The sequence below is a fragment of the Pan troglodytes genome, chromosome 22 (assembly GCF_028858775.2).
Source record: "Pan troglodytes isolate AG18354 chromosome 22, NHGRI_mPanTro3-v2.0_pri, whole genome shotgun sequence".
Classification (NCBI taxonomy): domain Eukaryota; kingdom Metazoa; phylum Chordata; class Mammalia; order Primates; family Hominidae; genus Pan; species Pan troglodytes.
The window spans coordinates 32,671,695-32,697,388 of NC_072420.2; the positions used below are offsets into that span (position 1 = coordinate 32,671,695).

Consider the following 25,694-nt stretch of genomic DNA (forward strand, 5'->3'; position numbering starts at 1 on the left):
ATATAGAAATATCTTTTTTCAACTAGGATTGAAATCCTTTGAGCCAGGTGTCAAGTGAGGTGTTTGCACATGATAGACACTCAGGGAATCTAGGTTGCTGACTCTGGTGTTAATGTGTCTGTGTGACCTGGAAAGGTGGCCCATAGATTATTTTAATTACTCAGGATTGGGAATTGTCCTGACCCAGTAGGGCCCAGAGCAGTGCACCAGCTGCTGAGGCAGCCCAGGGCATCTTATCTTGTTCATAGAGTGAATGTCTTCAGGTTTGAGGATCAGCTGCTGCCCTTCTGACAGCCTCCCATTTTTTCAATCCTTTGCACCCCGCTAAGTTTATCTCCTCTCCCTTCCAACCAGCCTGGCCCTGCTTATATCCAAAAATACTAGTTTACCAGTAACATGAGTAGCTGCCACTTATTGAATAATCCTTTGTAGGTGTTTTTCATGTGGTGGTGTTTTTATACAATCCTGCAAGGTAAGTCCCTGTTTACCAGTGAGGAAATTGAGTCTCAGAGAGATTAAGTCTGCTTGACTGAAAACCTAGATTTTCCTACCATGCTGTGTTATTTCACTCTTCTCTGATTTTATTTAGTATAAGACGCACCCCCCCTACAAAAAGTTGGAGGTATTATCTATTGTCTCTATGACCTTATGTTTTGAGTAATGTCAATCCAAATAGAAAATATGCCAGTTTTATTGTGTGTCACTAATGCACATCTTTATTAATTGGATGACTCTGTCATTCATATTTGTTTTTGTTTTTTCTAAGACAAGGTTTCACTGTGTCATCCTGGCTGGAGTGCAGTGGCACAATCATGGCTCACTGCAGCCTCGGCCTCCGAAACCAAGCAGCCTTCCCGCCTCAGCCTCCCAAGTAGCTGGGACTGCAGGCGCATGCCACCATGCCCAGCTAATTTTTTTTTGGGGGGGTGGTATTTTTTATAGAGAGAGGGTCTCCCTATGTTGCTCAGGCTGGTCTTGAACTCCTAGGCTCAAGCAATCCTCCTGCGTCGGACTCTCAAACTGCTGGGGTTACAGGCATGAGCTACTGCACCTGGCCCTGTCACTCATATATGTAATGATCATATCTATTAATTCTTCTGCTCTTTTTAAAGATTAAGTTGGAAGAATTTTTACCAAACTTGAGTTGAAAACAGCATTATTGCCCTTGTGAATCCACAGAACATGCTTCCAAAGAACTGCCCTTCATTCATCTCTGTCATGCCGTTTGCAAACTTAAGCTTCGAGGGCCTTTCTAAGTCTCTCTTCTACACACTTTCTTTTTGCTTGTTGGCACTTGTATGTCACAGAGTAGCGAATGCCTTTTATGGCTGAGCAATTTTTCAGACTGTTACCTTTTCATCACTACACCTGAACACTAGCATTTATAATATATTCCAAGCAGTCACTTCAGGTTATGATGGTTTTGTGCTGTGAATTGTCCAAAGTCAAACTGGAGGAGAAGCATTAGCTTTTATGAGGGTTGAGTCGGTGCTGATTACGATGTCCAAGAAGGCACGATGATCAGATTATCAAATAATTCTTTAGCTTGGAAAGTGATGAGGAGGGAGCTTCAAGTGGGGAGGGGTCTCTATTTGCATCTATCAGGCTACACTAATGTGAAAAGTCTGATGACAGACCTGCAGCCCTTTCACCTGGTACAGTGTTCAGGTGCTCACACAAGCCAGTCCGGACTTTGGAAAGCTGATGGTTCATGAAAGAAAGTGGGGTTTGTGATGGAGGAAGGTGTGCTGTGTGTTACGTTGAGCAGGGTGGTACTATTTTTCCAGGCTTGAGTGGAGAACCTAAGTGTTATCTCAGAGGGGTGGAGGGTGGCTTGTGGCCTGTGGCCATGCCTGGCATGGCTTTCCAGGATGGTGAGGAATATTTTAATCTCTTTTGCTCATAAGGCATAGGGGTTTTCAGGACCCTAAAACAAACTGCAAAGAGCTCTAAGGATATTCTCAAAGTCCTTTTTGGATAGTAATGCAATGTCTGTGACGTCCAAAGGAAGAAAATTCGTCAGCGGAGATTTGAACTAAAATTACTTGTGCTCATCAGCAGTTTTTGAAGATGCAGAGCGCTCGGTTATGAAAATAGAACAAAAATGCACATCTAGTTTGTCCTTAGCACTTCTGGTTCATCATACTTTGAAAAAGCCTGGCCTGTTGCCCAAGTCTTTTGAGGCAACCCTGGGTTGTTGCCCAAGTCCTTTGAGGGTAAGCAACAGCAATGTCTCAGAAAACATTAACTCAACAGCCCACCCGCTCCAATTCATTAAACCCTCATCTTTTTTATCTGACCAATAGATGCCCCCAGTTAAGATCTAAATGACTCTTCCAATGCAGGGTTGTTAAAGGAAGGGAGATAGACATTCTGAAAAGCAGAGATCTGTTTGATTTTCGGGTTATTATAGAACATGGATGGAGCTGGAGGCCATCATCCTTAGCAAACTAACACAGGAACAGAAAACCAAATACCGCATGTTCTCACTTAGAAGTGGGAGCTAAGTAATGAGAACTCATGGACACAAAGAGGAGAACAATAGACACTGGGGCCCACTTGAGGGTGGAGGGTGGAAGGAGAGAGAGGAGCAAAAAAAAAAAACCTATTGGGTACTAGGATTAGTACCTGGGTGATGAAATAATCTGTACAACAAACTCCCATGACATGAGTTTACCTATATAACAAACCTGCACATGTACCCCCGAACCTAAAGTAAAAGTTAAAAAATAATTTTTTTTAAAGTACGTTGTTGGAAAGTTTTAGCTGAGTATCCAGCGATAACACTTAGAGTGGTAAATGTACCTCATGGCCTCTACACATGCATTTCTACCCACCCCACTGTTCTTTGTTTTTTTTTTTTTAATTTTGAGACGGATTCTCTCTCTGTTACCCAGGCTGGAGTGCAGTGGCGTGATCTCAGCTCACTGCAAACTCTGCCTCCTGAGTTCAAGCAATTCTACCACCTCAGCCTCCCAAGTAGCTGGGATTACAGGCATGCACCACCACGCCCGGCTAATTTTTGTATTTTTAGTAGAGACGGGGTTTCGCCATGTTGGTCAGGCTGGTCTTGAACTCCTGACCTCAGGTGATTCACTCACCTCGTCCTCCCAAAGTGCTGGGATTACAGTTGTGAGCCACTGCTCCTGGCAATATTTCCTTTTTTCAAAATTTCAGTACGTATTTGAGGAACAGGTGGTGTTTGGTTACATGGATAAGTTCCTTAGTGGCGATTTCTGAGATTTGGGTGCATCCATCGCCTGAGCAGTGTACACTGTACCCAATGTGTAGTCTGTTATCCCTCGCCCCTCTCCTACCCTTCCCTCCAAGTCCCCAAAGTCTATTGTATCATTCTTATGCCTTTGCACCTTCATAGCTTAGCTCCCACTTACAAGTGAGAATACACAATGTTTGGTTTTTCCATTCCTGGGTTACTTCACTTAGAATAGTGGTCTCCAACTCCATCCAGGTTGCTGTGAATGCCATTAGTTTGTTCCTTTTTATGACTGAGTAGTATTCCTTGGTGTTTATATATATGACATGTATATATATATCACATTTTCTTTATCCACTTGTTAATTGATGGGAATTTGGGCTGGTTCCATATTTTTGCAATTGTGAATTGTGCTGCTATAAACATGTGTGCAAGTGTCTTTTTCATGTAATGACCTATTTTCCTTTGGGTAGATACCCAGTAGAGACTACCCACTATTGAAAGGGAGATGACCTGGTAACCTCTTCAACAGTGTGGGAACTCACCCTGGTGGTGGGTTCACCATGGAGGTTGACCTGGCTGCATGACCTAGCAAAGATTGTTTCTCTTGAGTTGATTCTGGCATCACAACTGGCCCCTTTTTTGATGGCCTCATTTTTACCCTGCAGAAAATGAGTTGACAAAAGGCTCAGCATTTCCTCAAGAACAATGTTCAAATGACAACTTAAAGCTTTTGAGAAAGTAAGACATTTTATGACTTCTCCTTGCAAAGAAGATTACCTTAGAAAACTGAAAAAATAACTTTGAAGAGAAGGATAGAAAAATCGGGGGACCAAGCACATTATTATTTTCTGGGATCTATTATTTGGTATGTTGGAAATCAAGTACAAAGCTACGTAAAAGAATTCTTTATATTGCAAAAACATTACCGCAATACTTTGTAAAATAAGGGCTATAGCATAAGAAAATATCACAGTCCCACAACTCAAGCAAGACAGACCGTCTGCATTTTGAAGTCACCCCTGACATTCTTTGCCCATATGTGGGTATGCTGTATATTCTCCTGCTGAACAATTTTGCAGCCTTAGAAGAGCCTTCATGGGTTGGGTGTGGTGGCTTACACACTTAATCCCAACACTTTGGGAGGCTGAGGCAGGAGGATCGCTTGAGCTCAGGGGTTTGAGACCAGCCTGGGCAACATGGCAAAACCCCATCTCTACCAAAAAAATAAAAAAAGTATCCAGGTGTGATGGTGCATGCCTGTAGTCTCACCTACTTGGAAGGCTGAGGTGGGAAGGTCACCTGAGCCAGAGAGATCAAGGCTGCAGTGAGCCATGATGGCACAACTGCACTCCAGCCTGGGCGACAGTGTGAGACTCTGTCTCCAAAATATAAAAAAAATGAATAAAATAAATACAAAATAAAAGGCTTCGTGTGCATTATAAATGCATTTTTACCTCTCATACAGTTGTTTCCATTGTTATAATCTTAAAGGATGCAAATGTTCTGCTTAGATATGAATTAGCTTCTTATCTCCAGTGCTTGAATGGACAAGTGCTCTGTAAATATTTGTGAAATGAAAGGAAACCCAGGGCATTTAAAACATTATTTTTGGCCAGGCGCGGTGGCGGCTCAGGCCTATAATCCCAGCACTTTGGGAGGCCGAGGCGGGGAGGTGGGCGGCGGTGCAGAATGGCTTTAAAGGAAAGGATCAGAAAGCAGGACCTCTCTGGCCCCTTGAGACTCTGAGTGTCCTGTGGTGCCCAGTTGAGAGGTCTAACTTAGGATGCCTGTTCACTTCTGGCTTCTCCCTGAGTGCTCAAAAACCTACCTTGCGAGCAGGCATTTTCTGTTTATTTTCTTTCATTCCTGCAAGCCTGTCAATAGAGCATCTCTTTGGCTCACCTATGAGCAACAAGAAAAGACCACAGGTTGTCTTGGGAAACACGGAATGGGGAGACCCAAACTGGTTCTTGCTGTATCATGTACCAGTTGCTCCCCTTGGACAGAGAAATTAAATTCTTTGGCTATGTGGTGTGTATTTTTTAAAGAGAGAGAGGGGGAAATGGGATTTTCCACACCCCTCCTGTCTGAAGGGAGGTGGGGCTGAAACCAAGCTCCACGAATCATTGAATCGGAACCCTGCCCAGAGACCTAGAGAAGAGATCACCCCAGCAGTGACTCGGGATGGGCAGGCAAGGTGGCGAGTCCCCTGTGATGGTGGCTTTCACTGGTGTCTGCGTTCAGCCTGTAACATGCGTGCATTCTTTCCCAAATGTCTCCCAGGTGCCATCAGTTTCCTGCGCTCTCTCCTGGAACCGGATCCTGTGAAGAGGCCAAATATTCAACAGGCACTGGCGAATCGCTGGCTTAATGAGAATTACACGGGCAAAGTGCCCTGTAATGTCACCTATCCCAACAGGTAATTTCGTGCACCCAGAGGAACTCCTCGGGAGAGACGGGGCCTGTCCTACGAGCCCTGAGCAGTTCCGGACAGAAAGCTGTCCGTGATTGAAGGAAAAGCCGCGCTCTCTCTTGGCTATCTCCCCTTCCCCCTAACACCCACACCCACACATCCACAAGAGGAAGCGTAGACAGGGCCACCATGTGCTGTTATGCCGTGTGCCCTGCAGGGGCACCTGGAGGAGAGGTGAGTGGAGGCTGATATCCAGGCTTTGAGGGTCTGTATCTTCCCAGGGGGTGCCTTTTTCTAGTTCACACAAAGGGACCTTTGAGACTAGCTGTGGCCCGAGTGTGTGTGTGTGTGTGTGTGTGTGTGTGTGTGTGTGTGTGTGAGAGAGAGAGAGAGAGAAAGAGAGAGAGAGTGTCTATGTCTGCTTGGGTCTCCATGTGCATGGGTGTTGTGTCTGTGTGTGTGTATGTGTTGTGTGTAAATTTGTGTGTGTGTGTGTGTGTGTGTGTGTATGTCTTTGTTTTTTTTTTTGATACATAGTCTGGCTCTGTCACCCAGGCTGGAGTGCAGTGGCGTAATCTCAGCTCACTGCAACCTCTGCCTCCTCGTTTCAAGCGATTCTTATGCCTCAGCCTCCTGAGGAGCTGGGATTACAGGAACGTGCCACCACACCAGGCTAATTTTGTATTTTTAGTAGAGACGGGGTTTCACCTCTTGCCCAGGCTGGTCTTGAACTCCTGACCTCAAGTGATCCGCCTGCCTTGGCCTCCCAAAGTGCTGGGATTTCATGTGTGAGCCAACGTGCCCGGCCAGTCCTTGTGTTGTGAGTGTGTTTGCGTGTGTGTGATCAGCTCACGAGCCCACCTGCCAACATCAAACAGAAACATGGGATCGCCCCTCCCTTTCCAAACCACCCTTAGATGCCTTCTTCTGCCTTGTTCTTGATGTTTATTTCAGCCCTAAGACCCCTGCCTTAAAATGTGGGAGGCAGGAAGGAAAGGCATAGGAGTCATTCGTTTTAGGCCGGGTGTCCCTATGGACTTTCTGTGAAGGCTTCACTTTATCAGTTTCCATGAGGAGGGTTCTTTAAGCAAAGCTTGCAGACAGGAACCCACAGCATAGGAGCACTGATGGGCTCCCTGTGCAGCCCACGCTTCTCCATGTTGGTGCGCTAACTACAGATTAAAAAACATTTCTCTTTTTTCTTTTTTTTTTTTTTGAGACAGAACCTTACTCTGTCACCCAGGCTAGAGTGTAGTGGCATGATCATGGCTCGCTACAGCCTCCACCTCCTGAGCTCAAGGGAGTCTCCCACCTCAGCCTCCTGAGTAGCTGTGACCACAGGCATGAGCCACCATGTCAGGCACATTTTCTATTTTTCTTCAGAGACAGGGTTTTGCCATGTTGCCCAGGCTGGTCTCAAACTCCTGGGCTCAAGTGATCCTCCTGCCTCTCAAGGTGCTGAGATTACAGGCTTGAGCCACTGCGCCCGGCCAAAAACATTTCCTTGTATATTTTTTTCTACTCGTTTGTCCTATTTCTAACTAACCTGAGCGAGGGAATGAGGGCCCTTATTTTGGCTGTTTTTGAGCAAACAAGGAAACCACGTGGGTTCAGTACCTTCCAAGACTGGGACCCACCTTCCTTCTTCCTTCAGACCTAGGGTGGCTTGCACATTTGACCAGGCTTGGATGAAGACAAGAGAACCACTGACCCAGAGGGGCAGATAGGAGACTGAAAGGGCAGAGAAAGGGGTGTCCTGTGTGGTCATAGGTTCAATGCCTAGGAAGGTCTAGAAACACCCACCAAGCCTTATGAAAGCAGAAGTGCTGAGTCCTTCAAAGAAGATGGCCAGGCAGGGCTCTGCTTGGGATGGAAGCTCTAGAAAAACTTTAAAGGGGCGTGGGAGTCTGCATCCACACTTCAGTGCCAAATTTACACTCACCGTGCCCAGAGAGGAGGTGGTTTCACTCCGTTGCCATCTAGAATTCTAGCATTTGGCTCATGGGAGGTAATTTAAACAAAGTCTAGGTGACTTAGGTTACCAAGGGAACCTGGAAATAGATTGCTGTTTTCCAATAACAGCTCGATGTGGGCCAGGATCTGAAACAGACACCAGAAATACTACTCCAAAGCGAGGCAGGGAGCAAAGCTGAAAGGACCTTGCCTCATTATCCATACTCATGATGGAGAGCAGCACGCAGGTATGCTTTCTGTTAAAGGAGGGGGCCTTGCTGGTGGCCACATGAGTCATTAAGCTCATGTAATCACCGCCTAAATGAGCATAATCAATCCACTCAATGCGGCAGCTGTTGAAGGAAGTGGAGTTGGTGTTAGAGAGTATTTCCCCTCCTTGTTGGCTGCGTCTTCATTCACAAAGAATTACGAGGCGACATCTCATTTTGTAGCTTTCCCACAGTTTGCAGACAGGCTTTGATAGATTAAAACTTATAATCTATCAAAGTTTGATAGATTAAAACTTATAATCTATCAAAGTTTGATAGATTAAAACTTATAATCTATCAAAGTTTGATAGATTAAAACTTATAATCTATCAAAGTTTGATAGATTAAATCTTATAATCTATCAAAGTTTGATAGATTAAAACTTATAAAACAGGATAGGCAACTCCTATCCTGTTGTTGCCAGATTATTGTAATGGTTTTTGCATTTGGACTTGGTCAGAAGCATAATGGCTGCACATGAAACTGGTTAAGTGGATTGTAGAACTGGCTGAGATCTCACATGCTCAGGAAAACAGCACTCAGTGTCTTCTGTGTGTGTAAGGCCCGTTGCTGATTTTACACTAGAGGCAAATCAGTGTTTGGTTTTTAAGCGTGGAACCAGAATTCTTTTTCTTTATTTTTATTTATTTATTTATTTATTTTGAGACAGAGTCTTGATCTGTCGCCCAGGCTGGAGTGCAGTGGTGCAATCTCGGCTCACTGCAACCTCCGCCTCCTGGGATCAAGCGATTCTCCTGCCTCAGCCTCCTGAGTAGCTGGGATTAGTGCCACCACGCCCGGCTAGTTTTTGTATTTTTAGTAGAGATGAGGTTTCACCATGTTGCCCAGGCTGGTCATAAACTCCTGGCCTCAAGTGATCCGCCTGCTGCAGCCTCCCAAAGTGCTGGGATTATAGGCGTGAGCCACCACCGTGCCTGGCCTGGAACCAGAATTCTAGGCTGTTGGGGGAGGTACATGTTATTTACAGTGTTTATTTTGAAAAACATTTATCTTTAAGACAAAAAAATGTATTTTTTATATTTATTTTTCTGGTTTTACTGGCATGTAGATAAAGGGAGTGAGAACATACAAACAGAGAAAGGGATATTTTCTTTATAAAGTGTGTTTTATAGTTTCCCAACATACCTAGCCCCAGATGTATTTTAAGTGTTGTCAATATTTTTCTTTTGAGAAAGTTAGGAAAATAAAGGTCTCGTATTTTACATCACTCTTCTATAAAGCCTTCTCCTGTGAAGTCGTTTCTGCCTCCAAGTTGATCTCTAAAAGCAAAGAGGGAAATGTCTTTGGAAGTAAATTTTTTATAAATAAATGTTTATGCCAGTCAGTCAACAGATGTTTGCTAGGTGCCCAGCTCCCCTCCTGATCCAGGTGCAGACTTTTTTTTTTTTTTTTTTGAGATAAGTCTTCCTTCATAGCCCAGGCTAGAGTTCAGTGGCGCAATCACAGCTCACTGTGACCTAGAACTCCTGGGCTCGAGCGACCTTCATGCCTCAGCTTCTATAGTAGAGGGACTACAGGCATGTGCTACCATCGCCAGCTAAGTGTTTCTATTTTTGTTGTAGAGATGGGGGTTTTTCTGTGTTGCCCAGGCTGGTCTTAAACTCCTGGCTCCAAGCAATCTCTGTGCCTCAGTCTCCTAAAGTGCTGGGTTTCAGACTTTTGTACAGAGCCAACCTTGCTGCCTCTTTCTGTCTCCCTGCAGGGGCCTGGACAGTCTCTCCACCCCTCCAGTTAGCTTTGGAACTGGTGGGAGGGAGGAGGTCGCAGGCAATACAGGACAGAATTAGACCAAATTAGATCCATGGTATCAAAATGGATTGTATGTGAATTTGCTCAATTCAAATTATATCTAGTATTCTGGAACATTGTACCATTCTCTGTGTCATCCAAACATGAAGCCATATACAGATTGGTTAAGTGATACTGGAAAGCATCAGGTTTATGCATGGTTTATAGGAAGACATTTAAACTATTCCTCTCAGTCCAGAGTCAGTTGACCATTTACATTTTGGCAGAGCTAGTTTTTGAAGATACTGGACATAAAAGGCAGAGATGGGGTGTCTGCCCCTGTGCACACCTCTCCTTTCCATGCTGCTGACTTTTCTTCCAGAACACCCCATACCCTCGGCAGGTGCACTGCTCTTGGGATTCCCAGGTATTTCCAAACCACTGTTCCCTCTGCATTGTTTTGGTAGACCTCAAGTAGTTATTTTAATAAACAAACTTGTTATTAATACACTTTTTAAGCCAGTAATCGTGCCAATCCCTCTCCCACATGTTATCTGGAATGTGTAATTTTGTGACAAACAGGAATGAGGAAGGCTGATCTCATTGTTTGTTGGGTGTGTTTTCATTTGTTTGTCTTTTGGGACAGCACTTAGGCAAAAGTAGTGGAGGGAGAACTGATGTAGGTTACACCGACCGGTGGCAGGCAATGGTCAGGAGACCTCGTTCTGCTCTCGGTGCCCCTGCCAACCGGCCATGTGCAGTGGGCAAGTTCTCTTCTTACAGAAGAACTTGCAAAGTCTCCTCTTCTTTACAATTATGGGGCTACCTCTCTGGGCATTATGGTTCTGAGGTTCCATCCAAATGTCTTCAGACCCCTTGACATGGAGGCTAGTGGCTCTCCAGCCAGATAACTTGCCTTCTGCTCCGATTGCCCTCTTTGTATCACTCTTTTTATTTATTTATTTATTATACTTTTATTATACTTTTTTATTTTTTTATTATACTTTTAAGTTCTAGGGTACGTGTGCACAACGTGCAGGTTTGTTACATATATATACATGTGCCATGTTGGTTTGCTGCACCCATTAACTCGTCATTTGCATTAGGTGTATCTCCTAATACTATCTCTCCCCCTTCCCCACCACAGGCCCTGGTGTGCGATGTTCCCCACCCTGTGTCCAAGTGTTCTTATTGTTCAATTCCCACCTATGAGTGAGAAGATGCGGTGTTTGGTTTTCTGTCCTTGCGATAGTTTGTTCAGAATGCCATCATTCTTTGTATCACTCTTAAGGGATTTAGAATGTTCTTTTGACACAGCCCCACTACCAACACATACACTCCCTTAGAACCCTCCCCCTGATTTCTCGGTCTCCATAGCCATTGGATGATGGTGATGGTGGTGGTGATGATGATGATGATGATGATGGATGTGTCTGTTTATTTGGGAAGCAGTGAGCATCTAGACACTGAACCCGGCTGCCGGTTCTTAATTCTAGGGCTGTCACTTCCTGCCTGTGTGACCCTGGGCAAGGTACTGCATTGCTGTGGGCTTTGGTTTTGTTATCTGTAAAGTTGGGGTCATGATAGTACCTACTCATAGGACTATCAGGATGACTAAGTGAATTTACATCCTCTCTTCCCCACTGGGAGGGTGAACAAATGAATGCGTAGATGAATGAAGCCCGGTATTTCTTTGCCATTTTATCCCAAGGAGTTTATCTTCACAGTCCCCTTGTGAAGTAGCTTTAACTCTCTTCCTCTGAGAGGACCCCACTTTGCCGCTGAGCCCTGAACCCCCCATGTATGAACTTATGAGCTCTTTCTGTTCCCCTAAACATGATCTGGCTAGTTCCTGAATACCTTCCTTTTCCACCCCAAAATCCAGAGTCAGAGTGGCTTCTGTCCATGACAACCAATACATTTTAAGGAAAGAATGTGTGATCATAAGGAAATCTGGGGGACAGTTGGGAGATTTGAGTATAATCTGGGTATTAGATGCTATTAAGTGATTATTAAAATTTTATTGGGTATGTTGATGGTATTGCGGTTCTGTGGGGGACATCTTTGGTTTTTGAAGGTGCACACTCAAGGGTTAAGGGGTAAAATGTTACGATGTTTGTAATTTAAAATACTTCAGCAAAAAAAAAAAAAAAATGCAAGGATGGCAATGTGATCACTGGTATATCTAGATGGTGGTATACATAAAGTGATTGTACTATTCCCTCCACTTTTCTGAATACGAGAACATTTTCAAAATAAAAACTCAAGTCAGTGAATGAATGAGTGAATGAATGAAGCTGATTGTGCCCAGGGGGTCTGTGTGGGGCTCTCCGTGAAGTGCAGGGGTGACTGGTCCTCTCTCTCTGCGCCTCGCAGGATTTCTCTGGAAGATCTGAGCCCGAGCGTCGTGCTGCACATGACCGAGAAGCTGGGTTACAAGAACAGCGACGTGATCAACACTGTGCTCTCCAACCGCGCCTGCCACATCCTGGCCATCTACTTCCTCTTAAACAAGAAACTGGAGCGCTATTTGTCAGGGGTAAGTGCGACCCTAGAGGCGATCGTCTCTGCTGTCTGGAAAAAAGAGCTCCTACACCCAAAGTGCTTCTCAGTTGCTGACACTTGATCCAAGCTGCTAATTTAATCTAATGTGAGGCTGAGTTTTCTGAATGTGGGATAAAGTCGTAGCTAAACCTGCTTCTCAGGGAATGCCTTTTATCTGCAATGTTTTTCAAATACTCTACCACCGAGTTAATCCCTGGGCAGAATTGGGAGGGGTTCAAGCCTCTTTTTCCTTCAACAGCATCTCTGTTGTCTTTTTTTTTTTTTTTTGTTCTGCTGCCTCTTAGGTCTTTGGGTTCCCCATGTTGGAGGCATTGGAGGGTTCTCTGGTCATAAAACTCGGGTAGCAGTGCCTCCCGGGCATTTGTCTCTGAACTATGGTACTATATATGAGAAAGCCACTATTTAGGTTTAACTTCTCCAGAAAATAAGAACAAAATTGGACTTGCCTGGCCTGACTCTGGCACCTTCCCTCAGTCTGAGTGTCAGAAAGTCCAAGTGTCTGGTGTCACCCGCGAGGTACCTTTGGGGTTTCCACAGCGTGGGGTGGATGGTGGGACCCTGACACCCTGTCCCCTTCATCATTTTTGCCACAAGCAGTTTCTGTGTGCCTGAGTAAGAGAATTTATGTGCCTTAAATTGTCTCTCTCCAAATGGACAATGGCTTAAAAAGAATTCTGCAAATTGGATCCAAGACAATATGGAGTCTGCATACAGCAGCTCATGCTTTTACTCAGAATGGTGGGTGCTGACCAGCTCTAACAGGGAGTCAGCCAAAGAAATTCAGAATTGCCAGGAAGCCTATCTGAAATTTGACTGAGTGTTCACTTTCACGAGGGACCACCTTCACCCTGGGCCTGTTGCACCTTGACATCTGATGGCGTGGAGTTGTCACTGTTAGGAAGACATTTACCATCCAGAACATGTGCTATTTGAAGTCACGTGATAGCCCAATATGTCACCAAATTTCACTAGACAATAGGCTTAGAAACCTTTTTGAGGTTTCTATATGAGAGCTAAAGATGAAAATCTACCTGCAGTTGGGGAAATGATATTCTCGCTGGCATGGTGGAGATGACCAAATTAATACCCGGAGGACAAGGTGGTCAGTGTGTGTCTTTTGTTAGCAAATGGATTTGGGAGCCGTCTAGAAAACATTGCTGAACAGTTGAAGATGCTCCACGGGAGGTTGGTTAAACATTTGGATGAAAGTATAGATGTTTCTAAGCTGATTTAGCTCAGAATATTGGCTAGATTGTGCTTCCATTGTGCTTCCGCAGGAAATTATCCACAGAACTCCTTTTTTTTTTTTTTTTTTTGTGAACCACCAAAGGAAAGATCTACATGAGAAGAAGTACTCTTAACAGTAAAGAGATTTAACAATGTTTTATGGGGGAAAAAATGTGGTCTGTATGATGGGGTGGCACCTCTCTGATGGGGACAGAGTCAACGCTTTGAGTTAGATTTCACAGATGGTGTCACTGTGGCTGCCTTGCTCATAGAAAGCTACTGGAGAAGAGATGTCAAATCCAGAAAGACAGGACTTTCAACATATAGTATACTATTTATTTTATTTTATTATATGATGAGGAGAGATTCAGAAAATCTCTTGTATCACACAGCAGTTCTCTGTTCTCTCATCACAAGGAACATAAAAGACATATTGGACTTGAAGCTGTTTCTCTCTCATTTCTCTTGTTTTAATTGTTTTTTGAGACTTTTTTTTTTTTTGGAGACGGAGTCTTTCTCTGTCGCCTAGGCTGAAGTGCAGTGGGACGTTCTCGGCTCACTGCAACCTCTGCCTCCCAGGTTCAAGTGATTCTCCTGCCTCAGCCTCCTGAGTAGCTGGGACCACAGTCACGTGCCACCACGCTTGTCTAATTTTTGTATTTTTAGTAGAGATGGAGTTTTGCCATATTGGCCCGGCTGGTCTCAAACTCCTGACTTCAAGCGATCCTCCTACCTCAGCCTCCCAAAGTGCTGGGATTATAGGCGTGAGCCAAAGCACCTGGCCCTCTTTTTTTTTTTTTCTTTTGAGATGAGGTCTCACTCTGTCACCCAGGCTAGAGTGCAGTGGCATGATCTCGGCTCACTGCAACATTTGCTTCCTGGGTTCAAGTGATTCTCCCACCTCAGTGTCCTGAGTAGCTGGGACTACAGGTACGCACCACCATGACCAACTAATTTTTGTATTTTTGGTAGAGATGGGGTTTTGCCATGTTGCCCAGGCTGGTCTTGAATTCCTGAGCTCAAGCAGTCTGCCCACCTTGGCCTCCCAAAGTGCTAGGAATACAGCTGTGAGCCACCATGCCCGGCCCCATTTCTCTTTTGCAAAAAGACTGTATTCCCCAAACTTCTTTCTCATACTTTAAAATTTCTATTTATTATATATCTTATAGCGTACATGATATATTCGTACAATGTTACATGCTTATAATTTATAAATATGCGTATGTTGCAGGTGCCTGCTTACAAGTTTGTCACACATAAGGGATTAGGGTCATAGCATTTGGACACCACCATGCTATAGAGGATGAAAGTTAAGAATTTAAATAGTCTTCAGATAAAAGGAAGAAAAGAGGGTTAATGCACTGGTAATCTTTTTCAGGTGATGAATACTGTTCAAAACTTATTCAAATGTGTTTTCATGAAACTGACTATATTATAAAGTTCATGATTTTGCTTATTAGAGAATGACATTGCTACTTTGCCAAGTAAGTTAACAGTTCCAAACATTTTTCTTTTGGTGGAACTAGTTCTTCAGGTGCTGACCAAGTAAGATGGAGGGGTGTTAGGTTTTAAAAAACTGTCCTATGTTTACTTCCACATTTAGAGATACAAGCTTTTGTGATTCACGCTCTTCTTAAACAATTACATAGCTCATGCCAAGCAAGAGAGACATTTTATCTGAAGCTTTTTTGTCTTTTAAAACCAAACCAAAACAAAACACAACAAAAAGAGTCTCACTCTGTCGCCCAGGCTGGAGTGCAGTGGCATAATCATGGATCACTGGAGCCTCGACTTCCTGGGCTCAAGCCATCCTGCTATAGTCCCAGCTACTCAGGAGGCTGAGGCAGGAGGATCGCTTGAGCCTGGGAAGTCGAGGCTAATTGTATTTTTTGTAGAGATGGGGTTTCGCCATGTTGCCCAGGCTGGTCTCTAACTCCTGGGCTCAAGCAGTCCGCCCGCCTAGGCCTCCCAAAGCGCTGGGATTATAGGCATGAGCCACTGCGCCTGGCCTGAAGCTCTTAGACTGTGTCCTGAGGTGCCTGGGTGTGTTGCTAGCTGCTGCATTTCTGCCTGTCTGCTTTGCCCAGCATCCAGGCTGCAAGTGTTGCAAAGCAGAGTGTGGCTTTGTCATCTGAGAACATTCTCTGGAAACTCAGCTGGTGTCATTCTAACTGGAAAAGGTTTGAGGGTCGTTTTCAATTAAATTTATTTAATTGACCAAAAAAATGGTATATATTTATCCTGTACAACATGATGCTTTGAAATATATATACATTGTGGAATGGCTAAATCAAGCTAAATAATATATGTGTAACCACACAAATTTATCATTCATTTGTGGTGAGACCATTGAAAATCTACTCTCTTAGCAATTTACAAGAATAAATACACTGTTATTAACTATAGTCACCACATTGTTCAATCATGTCTTAATTTTTTTTCCTCCTGTTTAACTGAAATTTTGTATCTTTTGACCAATGTCTCTTCTGCCCACTTTCCCTCATCCCCTTCAGCCTCTGGTAACCATCATTCTACTCTCTACTTCTGTGACCTACACTTTTTAGATTCCATGTATAAGTGAGATTGTACACTATTTGTCTTTCTGTGCCTGGCTTATTTCACTTAGCATAATGTCCTCTAGGTTCATCCATATTGTCAAAAATGACAGAATTTCTGTCTTTTTAAAGGTTGAATAGTATTCCATTATATATATGTACCACACACTTTCTTTATTCATTCATCCGTTGATGGACACAACAGCCATTTCCTCGCTATTGTAAATAATGCTGCATTGAACATGGGGTGGGGGTGCATATGTGTCTTCAACATATTGATTTCATCTCCTTTGGATATAGACCCAGAAGTGGAATTGCTGGATCACATGGTAGTTCTACTTTTAATTTTTTGAGGATCCATACTGATTTCCATAATGGTTGTACTAATTTACATTCCCACCGACAGTGTGCAAAGGTTCTTTCTTCTCCACATCCTCTCCAACATGTGGTATCTTCCATCTTTATGATAAAAGCTGTTCTTACAGATGTGAGGCAGTATCTCATTGTAGCTTTAATTTGCATTTCCCTTATGATTGGTGATGTTGAGCATACCTATTGGCCATTTCTTTTTTTTTTTTTTTTTTGAGAGGGAGTCTCACTATGTCACCAGGCTGGAGTGCAGTGGCGTGATCTCGGCTCACTGCAACCTCTGCTTACTGCAACCTCTGCCTCCTGGATTCAAGCAATTCTCCTGCCTCAGTCTCCTGAGTAGCTGGGACTACAGGTGCACACCACCATGCCCAGCTAATTTTTGTATTTTTAGTAGAGACGGGGTTTCACCGTGTTGGCCAGGATGGTCTCAATCTCTTGACCTTGTGATCTGCCTGCCTCGGCCTCCCAAAGTGCTGGGATTACAGGTGTGAGCCACCGCGCCCGGCCCCTATTGGCCATTTCTATGTCTTCTTTTGAGAAATGTCTTCAGATCCTATGTGCACTTTTTAATTGGGTTGTTTTCTGGCTATTGAGTTGTTTGCATTCTTTTTTTGTTTGTTTGTTTGTTTTTGAGATGGAGTCTTGCTCTGTCACCCAGGCTGGCGTGATCTCAGCTCACTGCAAGCTCCGCCTCCTGGGTTCACGCTATTCTCCAGTCTCAGCCTCCCAAGTAGCTGGGACTACAGGCACCTGCCACCTCACCTGGCTAATTTTTTGTATTTTTAGTAGAGACAGGGTTTCACCGTGTTAGCCAGGATGGTCTCAATCTCCTGACCTCGTGATCTGCCCACCTTGGCCTCCCAAAGTGCTGGGATTACAGGCATAAGCCACCATGCCCAGCTGCATTCTTTATATGTTCTTTGTCAGATGTATGGTTTACAAATATTTTATCCCATTCCATAGATCTCTTTACTCTGTCGATTATTTCCTTTGTTGTGCAGAGCTTTTGAATTTGATGTAATTACGTTTGTCTATTTGTGCTTTTGTTGCCTGTGCTTTGGGAGTCATGTCCAAAAAATCATTGTCCAGACCAATGTAATGAAGCCTTTTCTGTAGGTTGTCTTCTAGTAGATTTATAGTTTTGGATCTTGTTTGTTTGTTTATTTATTTATTTTTTGAGATGAAGTCTCACTCTGTCACCCAAGCTGGAGTGCAGTGGTGTGATCTCAGCTCACCGTGACCTCCACCTCCTGGGTTCAAGCGATTCTTGTGCCTCAGCCTCTCAAGTAGCTGGGACTACAGGTGTGCACCACCATGCCCAGCAAATTTTTGTATTTTTAGTAGAGACGGGGTTTCACTATGTTGGCCAGGCTGGTCTCAAACTCCTGACCTTGTGGTCTGCCCGCATCGGCCTCCCAAAGTGCTGGGATTATAGGCGTGAGCCACCGCACCAGGCCTGTCTTCTTCTTTTTTTTTTTTTTTTTGAGATGGAGTCTCACTCTGTCACCAGGCTGGAGTGCAGTGGCGCGATCTTGGCTCACTGCAACCTGCGCCTCCCAGCTTCAAGCGATTCTCCTGCCTCAGCCTCCTGAGTAGCTGGGATTACAGACGCCTGCCTGCCACCACACGTGGCTAATTTTTGTCACGTGGCTAATTTTTGTATGTTTAGTAGAGATGGGGTTTCACCAAGTTGGCCAGGATGGTCTTGATCTCTTGACCTCGTGATCTGCCCACCTCTACCACCCAAAGTGCTGGGATTACAGGCGTGAGCCACCATGCCTGGCCTGGGCCTAAGTCTTTTTTTCTTTTTGAGATGGAGTTTCATTCTTGTTGTCCAGGCTGGAGTGCAATGGCGAGATCTCCATTCACTGCAACCTCCGTCTCCCAGGTTCAAGCGATTCTCCTGCCTTAGCCTCCCAAGTAGCTGTGATTATAGGCATGCGCCACCATGCCCAGGTAATTTTGTATTTTTAGTAGAGACGGGGCTTCTCCATGTTGGTCAGGCTGATCTTGAACTCCCAACCTCAGGTGATCCACCTGCCTTGGCCTCCCAAAGTGCTGGGATTACAGGCATGAGCCACTGTGGCCCGGGCCTAAGTCTTTAACTCATTTTGAGTTGACTTTGCAGATGGTATGAGACGAGGTCTGATTTCATTCTCTGTAGATGTCCAGTTTTCCAACACCATTTATTTAAGAGGATCTCCTTTCCCCATTCTGTGTTCTTGGCAGCTTTGTCAAAAAGTAATTGACCGTAAGTGCATGGATTCATTTTTGGACTGTCTTTTCTATTCCATTGGTCTATGTGTCTCTGTTTTTATGCCAGTATCATGCTGTTTTGGTTTCTATAGCTTTGTGATGTGTTTTGAAGTCAGGTGGTGTGATGCATCAACTTTGATTTTATTGTTCAAAATGACTTTGGCTATTCAGGGTCTTTTGTGGTTCCATACAAATGTTAGGATTTTTTTTTTTTTTTCTGTTTCTGTGAAAAACGTCATTGGAATTTTGACAGGGATTCCATTGAATCCGTAGATTGCTTAGTATAGTATGGACATTTTAATCATATTAATTCTTCCAATCTGTGAACATGGAATCTTTTCATTTACTTGTGTCTTCTTCAATTTCTTTCATCAATGTCTTATAGTTTTCAGTGTACAGATCTTTCACTTCCTTGGTTACATTTATTCCTAAGCATTTGATTTTTTTATGGCTATTGTAAGTGGCATTGCTTTCTTGATTTCATTTTTGAATAGTTTGTTGTTAGTGTATGAAAACACTACTGATTTTTGTATATTGATTTTGCATTCTGCAACTTTACTAAATTCATTTAGTAGTTCAAACAGTTTTTTGGTAGTCTTTAGGGTTTTCTATATATAAGATCGTGTATCTACAAACAGGGACAATTGAACTTCCTTTCCAATTTTGATTCCTTTTATTTATTTATTTATTTACTTATTTATTTAGTTTAACAATTTCCCAAATATTTTTATTTTTATTTTTTCTTCAACTTTTATTTTAAGTTCTGGGGTACATGTTTAGGATGTGCAGGTTTGTTACATAAGTAAACATGTGCCATGGTGGTTTGCTGCACAGATCAATCCATCACCTAGGCATTAATCCCAGCATTCCTTAGCTATTCTTCCTGAGGGTGCCTTTGATTTCTTTCTCTTGCCTAAGTGCTCTGGCTAGGACGTGCAGTACTATGTTGAATAGAGGTAGTGAGAGTGGGCTTCTTTGTCTTATTCCTGAACAAGTTGTCTATGGGGATTAATTCACTCTAGTTAGAAACACCTGCTTGCCTAGAGTGTGGATTCTCAGACCAGTTGTGAGTTTTATGATGTCTGTTTCACATTTAATGCTTAAATCATAGGGCATACCTAGTCTGAGAATCCATACTCTAGGTGAGTGGCTGTTTTTAACTAGAGTGAATTAATCCCTACAGACAACTCAACTGCTCAGTAATTTCTGCACATGGCTAATTTAATTGTACTGTATGCATTGTCCCGGTTATTAATTTTATCAACCAATTATTTACACCCCGTGTATAATTTTGAAGCCCAATCTAGTGAACTAAAAAGTAAAATGTTATCTCTTAATTGTCATCTCTTCCCTTCTCTTTTGGTTTCCTCTTTTTAAAACCACGAAGTTTGTATTTTAAGATAGAGAGCCTGTAAGGGCATTTATTAACTATTTGTTGGTTGATTAATTAATTAATCCATGTTTTTATTTCACCCATTTCCAGACAGGATTGCACCTTCCTCAGCTTAGGTGCAGCTGTTTATCTTCTTTGAGCTATGTTATGAATTGTTATGGCTTTCATTTGGGTGGTGGTAGTGGGGAGCAGTGTGTACATGTGTGTTTGTATGTGTGTGTGTGTGTGTGTGTGCACTGTTTTTTGTTTATTTTTATTTTTATTTTTTTGAGAGACAGAGTCTCACTCTGTCACCCAGGCTGGAGTGCAATGGCACGATCTTGGCTCACTGCAGCCTCCACCTCCCGGATTCAAGTGATTCTCCTTCCTCAGCCACCTGAGTAGCTGGGACTACAGGCGTGTGCCACCATGATTGGCTATTTTTGTATTTTTACTAGAGACAGGGTTTCGCCACGTTGGCCAGGCTGGTCTCGAACTCCTGACCTCAGGTGATCCACCCGCCTCGGCCTCCCAAAGTGGTGGGATTACAGGTATGAGCCATTGCGCCCAGCCGTGTGCTGTTTTAAAATAAAGCAAACAAGCAAGATCTATGTTCTATGCAGTGGTTCAATAAAATAAGTTATTCTTTCCAGCTCATTTTCTTGGTTTCTCTGTTCGTGTTTTTGAGTAGTCTTACTGCACAGATAAAAGAACTGAGGCCCTGCAGGGGGCAGTGATCTACTCAGGGTCACCTGGCCCTTTGCTGGCAGCGATAGTAACGCAAGTAGGTGACCTGACTCTGCGCCCAGGGCTCTCCCCACACTGCAACCTGCCTGCAGGCCGTCCTGGGGTGAGACTTGATGTTGCAATTTACTGGACTGCCAAACATTTCCAGCATTCTCTCAGCCAAGCGCTGGTTTGAAAATTAATGACTGCTTAATGGGCATTTCTATTTCTGAGAGTTGAGCTGTGCTTTTTCTTTTCTCCTCTGGTAGAAATCTGACATCCAGGACAGCCTCTGCTACAAGACGCGGCTCTACCAGATAGAAAAGTACAGGGCCCCCAAGGAGTCCTATGAGGTGAGTGACCCCTGAAGCAAACCTCAGGGTCTCTTAGGAAGGGTGGATTTCCATTTGCAGTAATTGGAAAAGAAACCAATTACTGTGGGACACTGAAGTAGCAAAAGACACATACTTACGCTTATAACTGAGCCCTTGAGAAATGGTTTACAGCGGAACCAGCTTTGCGGTGTCTAAACCATGGTTCTCAGCTGTGGCTGCATGTTAAAGTCACGGGGAGCGTTTAAACATCTGGATGCCCAGGCCGCACCTCGGACCCATTCCATTGAATCTTGGGAGGTGAGACTCGGGTATCAGGAGTTTTTAAAGCTCCCTGGATGTTCCAATGAGCAGCCAAAGTTGAAAACCACTGTCAGGATCTCCCAAAATGAAAATGAGATGTTTCAGTGTTTCACTCATATGTGAGTGAAACTAGCAAAAATTGATCTCATAGAAGTACAGAGTAAAACTGTGGTTATTAGAGGCTTGGAATGGCAGGGGGAAGGGAGGGTAGAGAGAGGTTGCTTAACGAACATGAAATTACGGCTAGACAGAAGGAATAAGTTCTGGTGTTCTGTGGCACTGTAGGGTGACTATAGTTAACAATAACTTACTATGTATATTCAAAAAGCTAAAAGAGAATTTTGAATGTTCCCAATAAAAAGAAATGATAAATATTTGAGGTAACAAATATGCCGATCACCCTGATTTGATCATTACATATTGAATACATAGATGGAAATATCATTCTCCGTCCCATAAAAAAGACGTATAATGATTATGCGTCAACTAAAAATAAAAGGAAAAAAATGCAAATGCTAGAAAAAAATGAGATGCTTAAAAATAGAGCTGAGTGTAACACGTGGCATCAGAAGAAAGTGAGATGAGGAACGCAAAAGTTTGGGATCAGGCAGGCTTTCCTGGCCAGCTGTCCCTGGTGACCTGATGTAACCTGGGATGTACCTAGAGAAAAAGAACACGACTCTGATTTCAGAATAAAAACTAGGCTCCTGTAGCAAACATCCCACATCCATGTTTGTTAGGAAACTGTGTCTGTGAATTCCAGATCCAGGGAGGGGGCCAGGAGTGGGGTGCAGCCTCAGGGCCCCTCACTCACTTTTTGCCAAGTGAGCTTTTCTTTCTCTCAGTGATTTTCCTGGGAACCACCTTCCCTTTTCCCTCTGGAGCCTGTTTATGTCCCCTGAGTGTCCTTGCCACAGGAATCTCTCTCCTGGGGCACCCAGGTCTATTATTCTGTTCTCACGCTGCTAATAAAGACATACCCGAGACTGGGTACTTTATAAAGGAAAGAGTTTTAATGGACTCACAGTTTCACATGGCTGGGGAGGCCTCACAATCATGGCGGAAGGTAAATGAGGAGCAAAGTCACGTCTTACATGGCGGCAGGCAAGAGAGCTTGTGTAGGGGAACTCCCCTTAATAAAACCGTCAGATCTTGTGAGACTTATTCACTACCATGAGAACAGTATGGGGGAAACCTCTCCCATGATTCAGTGATCTCCACCTGTCCCCGCCCTTGACACATGGGGATTATTACAATTCAAGGGGAGATTTGGGTGGGGACAAATCATGTCACCCACCCAGAAGTTCCTTCATTTGAGAAGGGATCAAAAAGGGACCCTTTGTCTATGCCCCAGTGAGGTCACTGAGCCTGGCCTCTCCCCTCTTTCCTTTTCCAATGTAAAGTTTTCATCCTGATCCCATGAGCAGTGCACATCGCTCTGGAAGATTCTTCTCTGGGCTTGTCTTGTGCGCAGGGCTGCAGTGGAGCATGGTGGTTACCGGGGCCCACACTGGGCTCCTAGGCAGCCAGTGAAGCAGGTGTCCAGAGACACTGATGACAGGGAGTGCCCAGCTGCAGGACTCTGTGTGCGAATGTGATGGGAGCTCAGGAGAGGGACTTGCCCCCGGCATAGAGGTGGGCAATGGCACAGGTCTCCATTTCAGACAGACCCTGGGGCAGAGAGAGAGGAGAAACTGGCAAAGACAGGGCTGGGGGTGGCCGGCAGGGGGCAGCCGGCAGGGGGCGGGGCAGCCAGAAGGCAGTGATGCTGCGGTGGGGCCCGTGGGAACAGAGGAAAGGTCACATGTGAAATGGTCAGCATTGCCTACTGGGCAGCTAGTTGTCCTGAGGATGTTAGAAAGAACAGCTTCGTGAAGTGCCAAAGGCAGAAGAGAGGTTGCATGGATTTGGGGGGTGGGAGAGGGGAAGTGAAGTCAGTGAGCATCTGCCTCTCTGTCAGTGACACTGCAGTGAAGGGAGAGAACATGACCTCGATAGAAGGATGCTCAAGGCCAGGCAGGAATGGTGGGCCTTAGCCTTGACCCCAGGCTGGATGCCCCCTTCCTCAAGACAGGCTGTGGGGCTCGGGGAAGATGAGGATGGAGACAAGCCCTTTGGAAGGTGGGCTGTGGCCACAGAAGCTAAGCCACAAGCCCAGGTGTGGCTTTCAGGCTTAAAGCCAGAGAGCCAGGTGGTGGGGACCCAGATGCCCCCTGAACTCTAGACCCCTCTGGCCAGTTGCTTACTAAATGTTAACCCCCTCTTGCATGAATGAAGGGGTCTTGAATCTAGCACGCTCTGAACCAGACTCTCCCCCCGCCCCCTCCGCCCCCCACCACAGTAGCAGCCCCATCCTCCCCAGCAGTGCAGGGAAGAAACCCAAGAGTCCTTGACTTTGACCCTCCCCTTACCCCCAGAGCCAACGCATCACCACATTCTGCCAATTTGACCGCTAAACCCCTCCAACCCCTGCACTCTCTCCGTCTCCATCCCCACACCTGGTCCCAGCCACATCACCTCTGTCCTGGACTTCTGCTATGCCCTCCTAACTGACTCTCTTGCTTCCGGGATGATGGCCCGCCGCTCTCTCCTGCCTGGCCGTCAGAGCGAGCTTTTCACCCTCGCACCGCATCTTGTCACTTTCCTGCTTGAGACCTTCGGAGGTTTCATTCATTTGCCAGGCAGACTCCGTGCATGGTCGCCCTGTGTGGTTCAGCCCCAGCTTGCTTCTCCTGCCTTGTCTCCTAGCCACATGGCCCACACACACAGCGCTGCATCCCTCCCTGTGCTTAGTCCACAGCCTTCGGGCTTGCTGTGCTCTCTCTGCCTGTGGGGGCTGTGCACATGCTGCTCCCTCTTCCAGAATGTTTTCCCTGCTCCTCTTTGCTGAACCTAAGTGTCTTCAGATCCCAGAGCAAGATCACCTCCCCATGGGCCCCTGCTGTTCCCTGACCTCTGCCATCCAGTCTTATCCTATCGATCCTATCTGCCTACCACGTTCTACATCCTGGGGCCTGTCCCATTTGCAGCTGTTTATTTGTTTTGGGGTTGTTTGATTAACATCTCTCCCTCTGGGCTGTGAGTTCCAGAAGAGTGGGCTCTGAGTCCCTTTTGCTCCTCACAATATTCCCAGAGGCCACAGGATGCCTGGCATGTAGGTGCTCAATAAATATTTGCTCAATAAACAAATGAAAAGATCAAGTGGGCCCTGATCAGAGTCTCAGAAAATGGATAGGACTGGGATAAGCAACCAGAATAGGTAGAACATTCCAGGTGGGATACCTGGCTGGATTAAAGGCAGGGGGATACCTGCAGCCTAGCACACATATGACATTATCATCACCAAATGGCCATGCCTTACGGCAGGGAGGGACCTCTTATGGTCACCTGCACTGAGGGTGGTCACCCCAGCCAGAGTCCAGGGGATGCAGACTTCACTGTTAGACTTCCTCCCTCGTGCTTTGCATGTCACTCATGAGGACCTCAAATAACAATGCAAACTTAGGTGCATGGAGAGCCCAATGTGTGTACCCTAGGTGGCCCCTAAGCCACCTTGCCGATGCCCTGGTCCACGCTGACCTCACACCTGCCCCATTGCGAGTGTGTGTCGGAAGGGGCCAGAACTATAGTGGGAAAGGGGCCCTTCTTTCATCTCGATTCCTTTTCTGTGTTATTTCCTCTGTCCTGAAGACACATGGTGAGCGTTTTAAACATTTGTTGAAATATTTAATGGTTAGGATTTAAATAGGAACCCTAATGGGCAAACAGCATTCAATTTTCTATGATCCATTTGTTTCCTCTAAACTGCAGTGATACTTCTCTAATTAAATGACAGCTATTACCAGATGATCCAACTTGTCTCCCGAGGAACCTAGAAAGTGCAGTGGGGCTAGTTCAGGAAAGGGAAGGGCCCCGGCCTCACAGGGAAAGTCCACTCGGAGCCAGAGGACCTGCCAGTCGTCCTCCGCACCACACGGCAGGGGGTGGAGCTGGATGGGGAGAGGGAGTGGTGGAGAGGTTTCAGATTGTGAGCAAACCAGGGTGTGGCCCAGGGCTCGTGTCCCCTAGGGCTGTCATCAACCCGTGTCCCGGGCACTGAGTGCAAGCAGTGGCCTCTTTGTTCCTTTTGATTCCAGTTCGTTTTCTCCTAGGAGACAAAGGAGCTGAATTAAGTTGCAAAAACTTCCCTCTTGGGGTAACCGTGCAGTGATTTTACAACTTCACCATTTTCTCTACCTCTTTTTCCTGTCAAAGGCAGAGACTGTATCTATAAAAGTGGGGTGCATTTCTCATCTGAGGAGGACACCTATCGTGTGTGCCCGACGGACTCCTTTTTCTGAAAAAGAGAACCCCCCAGGACTTTGGGGGTCGAGGTGGGGAGGTTA

At 45.0% G+C, this 25,694-nt stretch overlaps 1 protein-coding gene across 3 annotated transcripts in view; it reads left to right on the forward strand.

Moving 5' to 3' along the window:
• Positions 1-25,694, forward strand: part of HUNK (hormonally up-regulated Neu-associated kinase) — a 135,772-nt gene that overhangs the window by 94,291 nt on the left and 15,787 nt on the right. For all 3 annotated transcript variants that reach the window (XM_016938406.4, XM_009440335.5, NM_001071822.1), the window contains 3 exon segments: positions 5,501-5,636; positions 11,978-12,140; positions 20,944-21,027. In XM_016938406.4, coding sequence (XP_016793895.2) covers positions 5,501-5,636; positions 11,978-12,140; positions 20,944-21,027 — 383 coding nt within the window.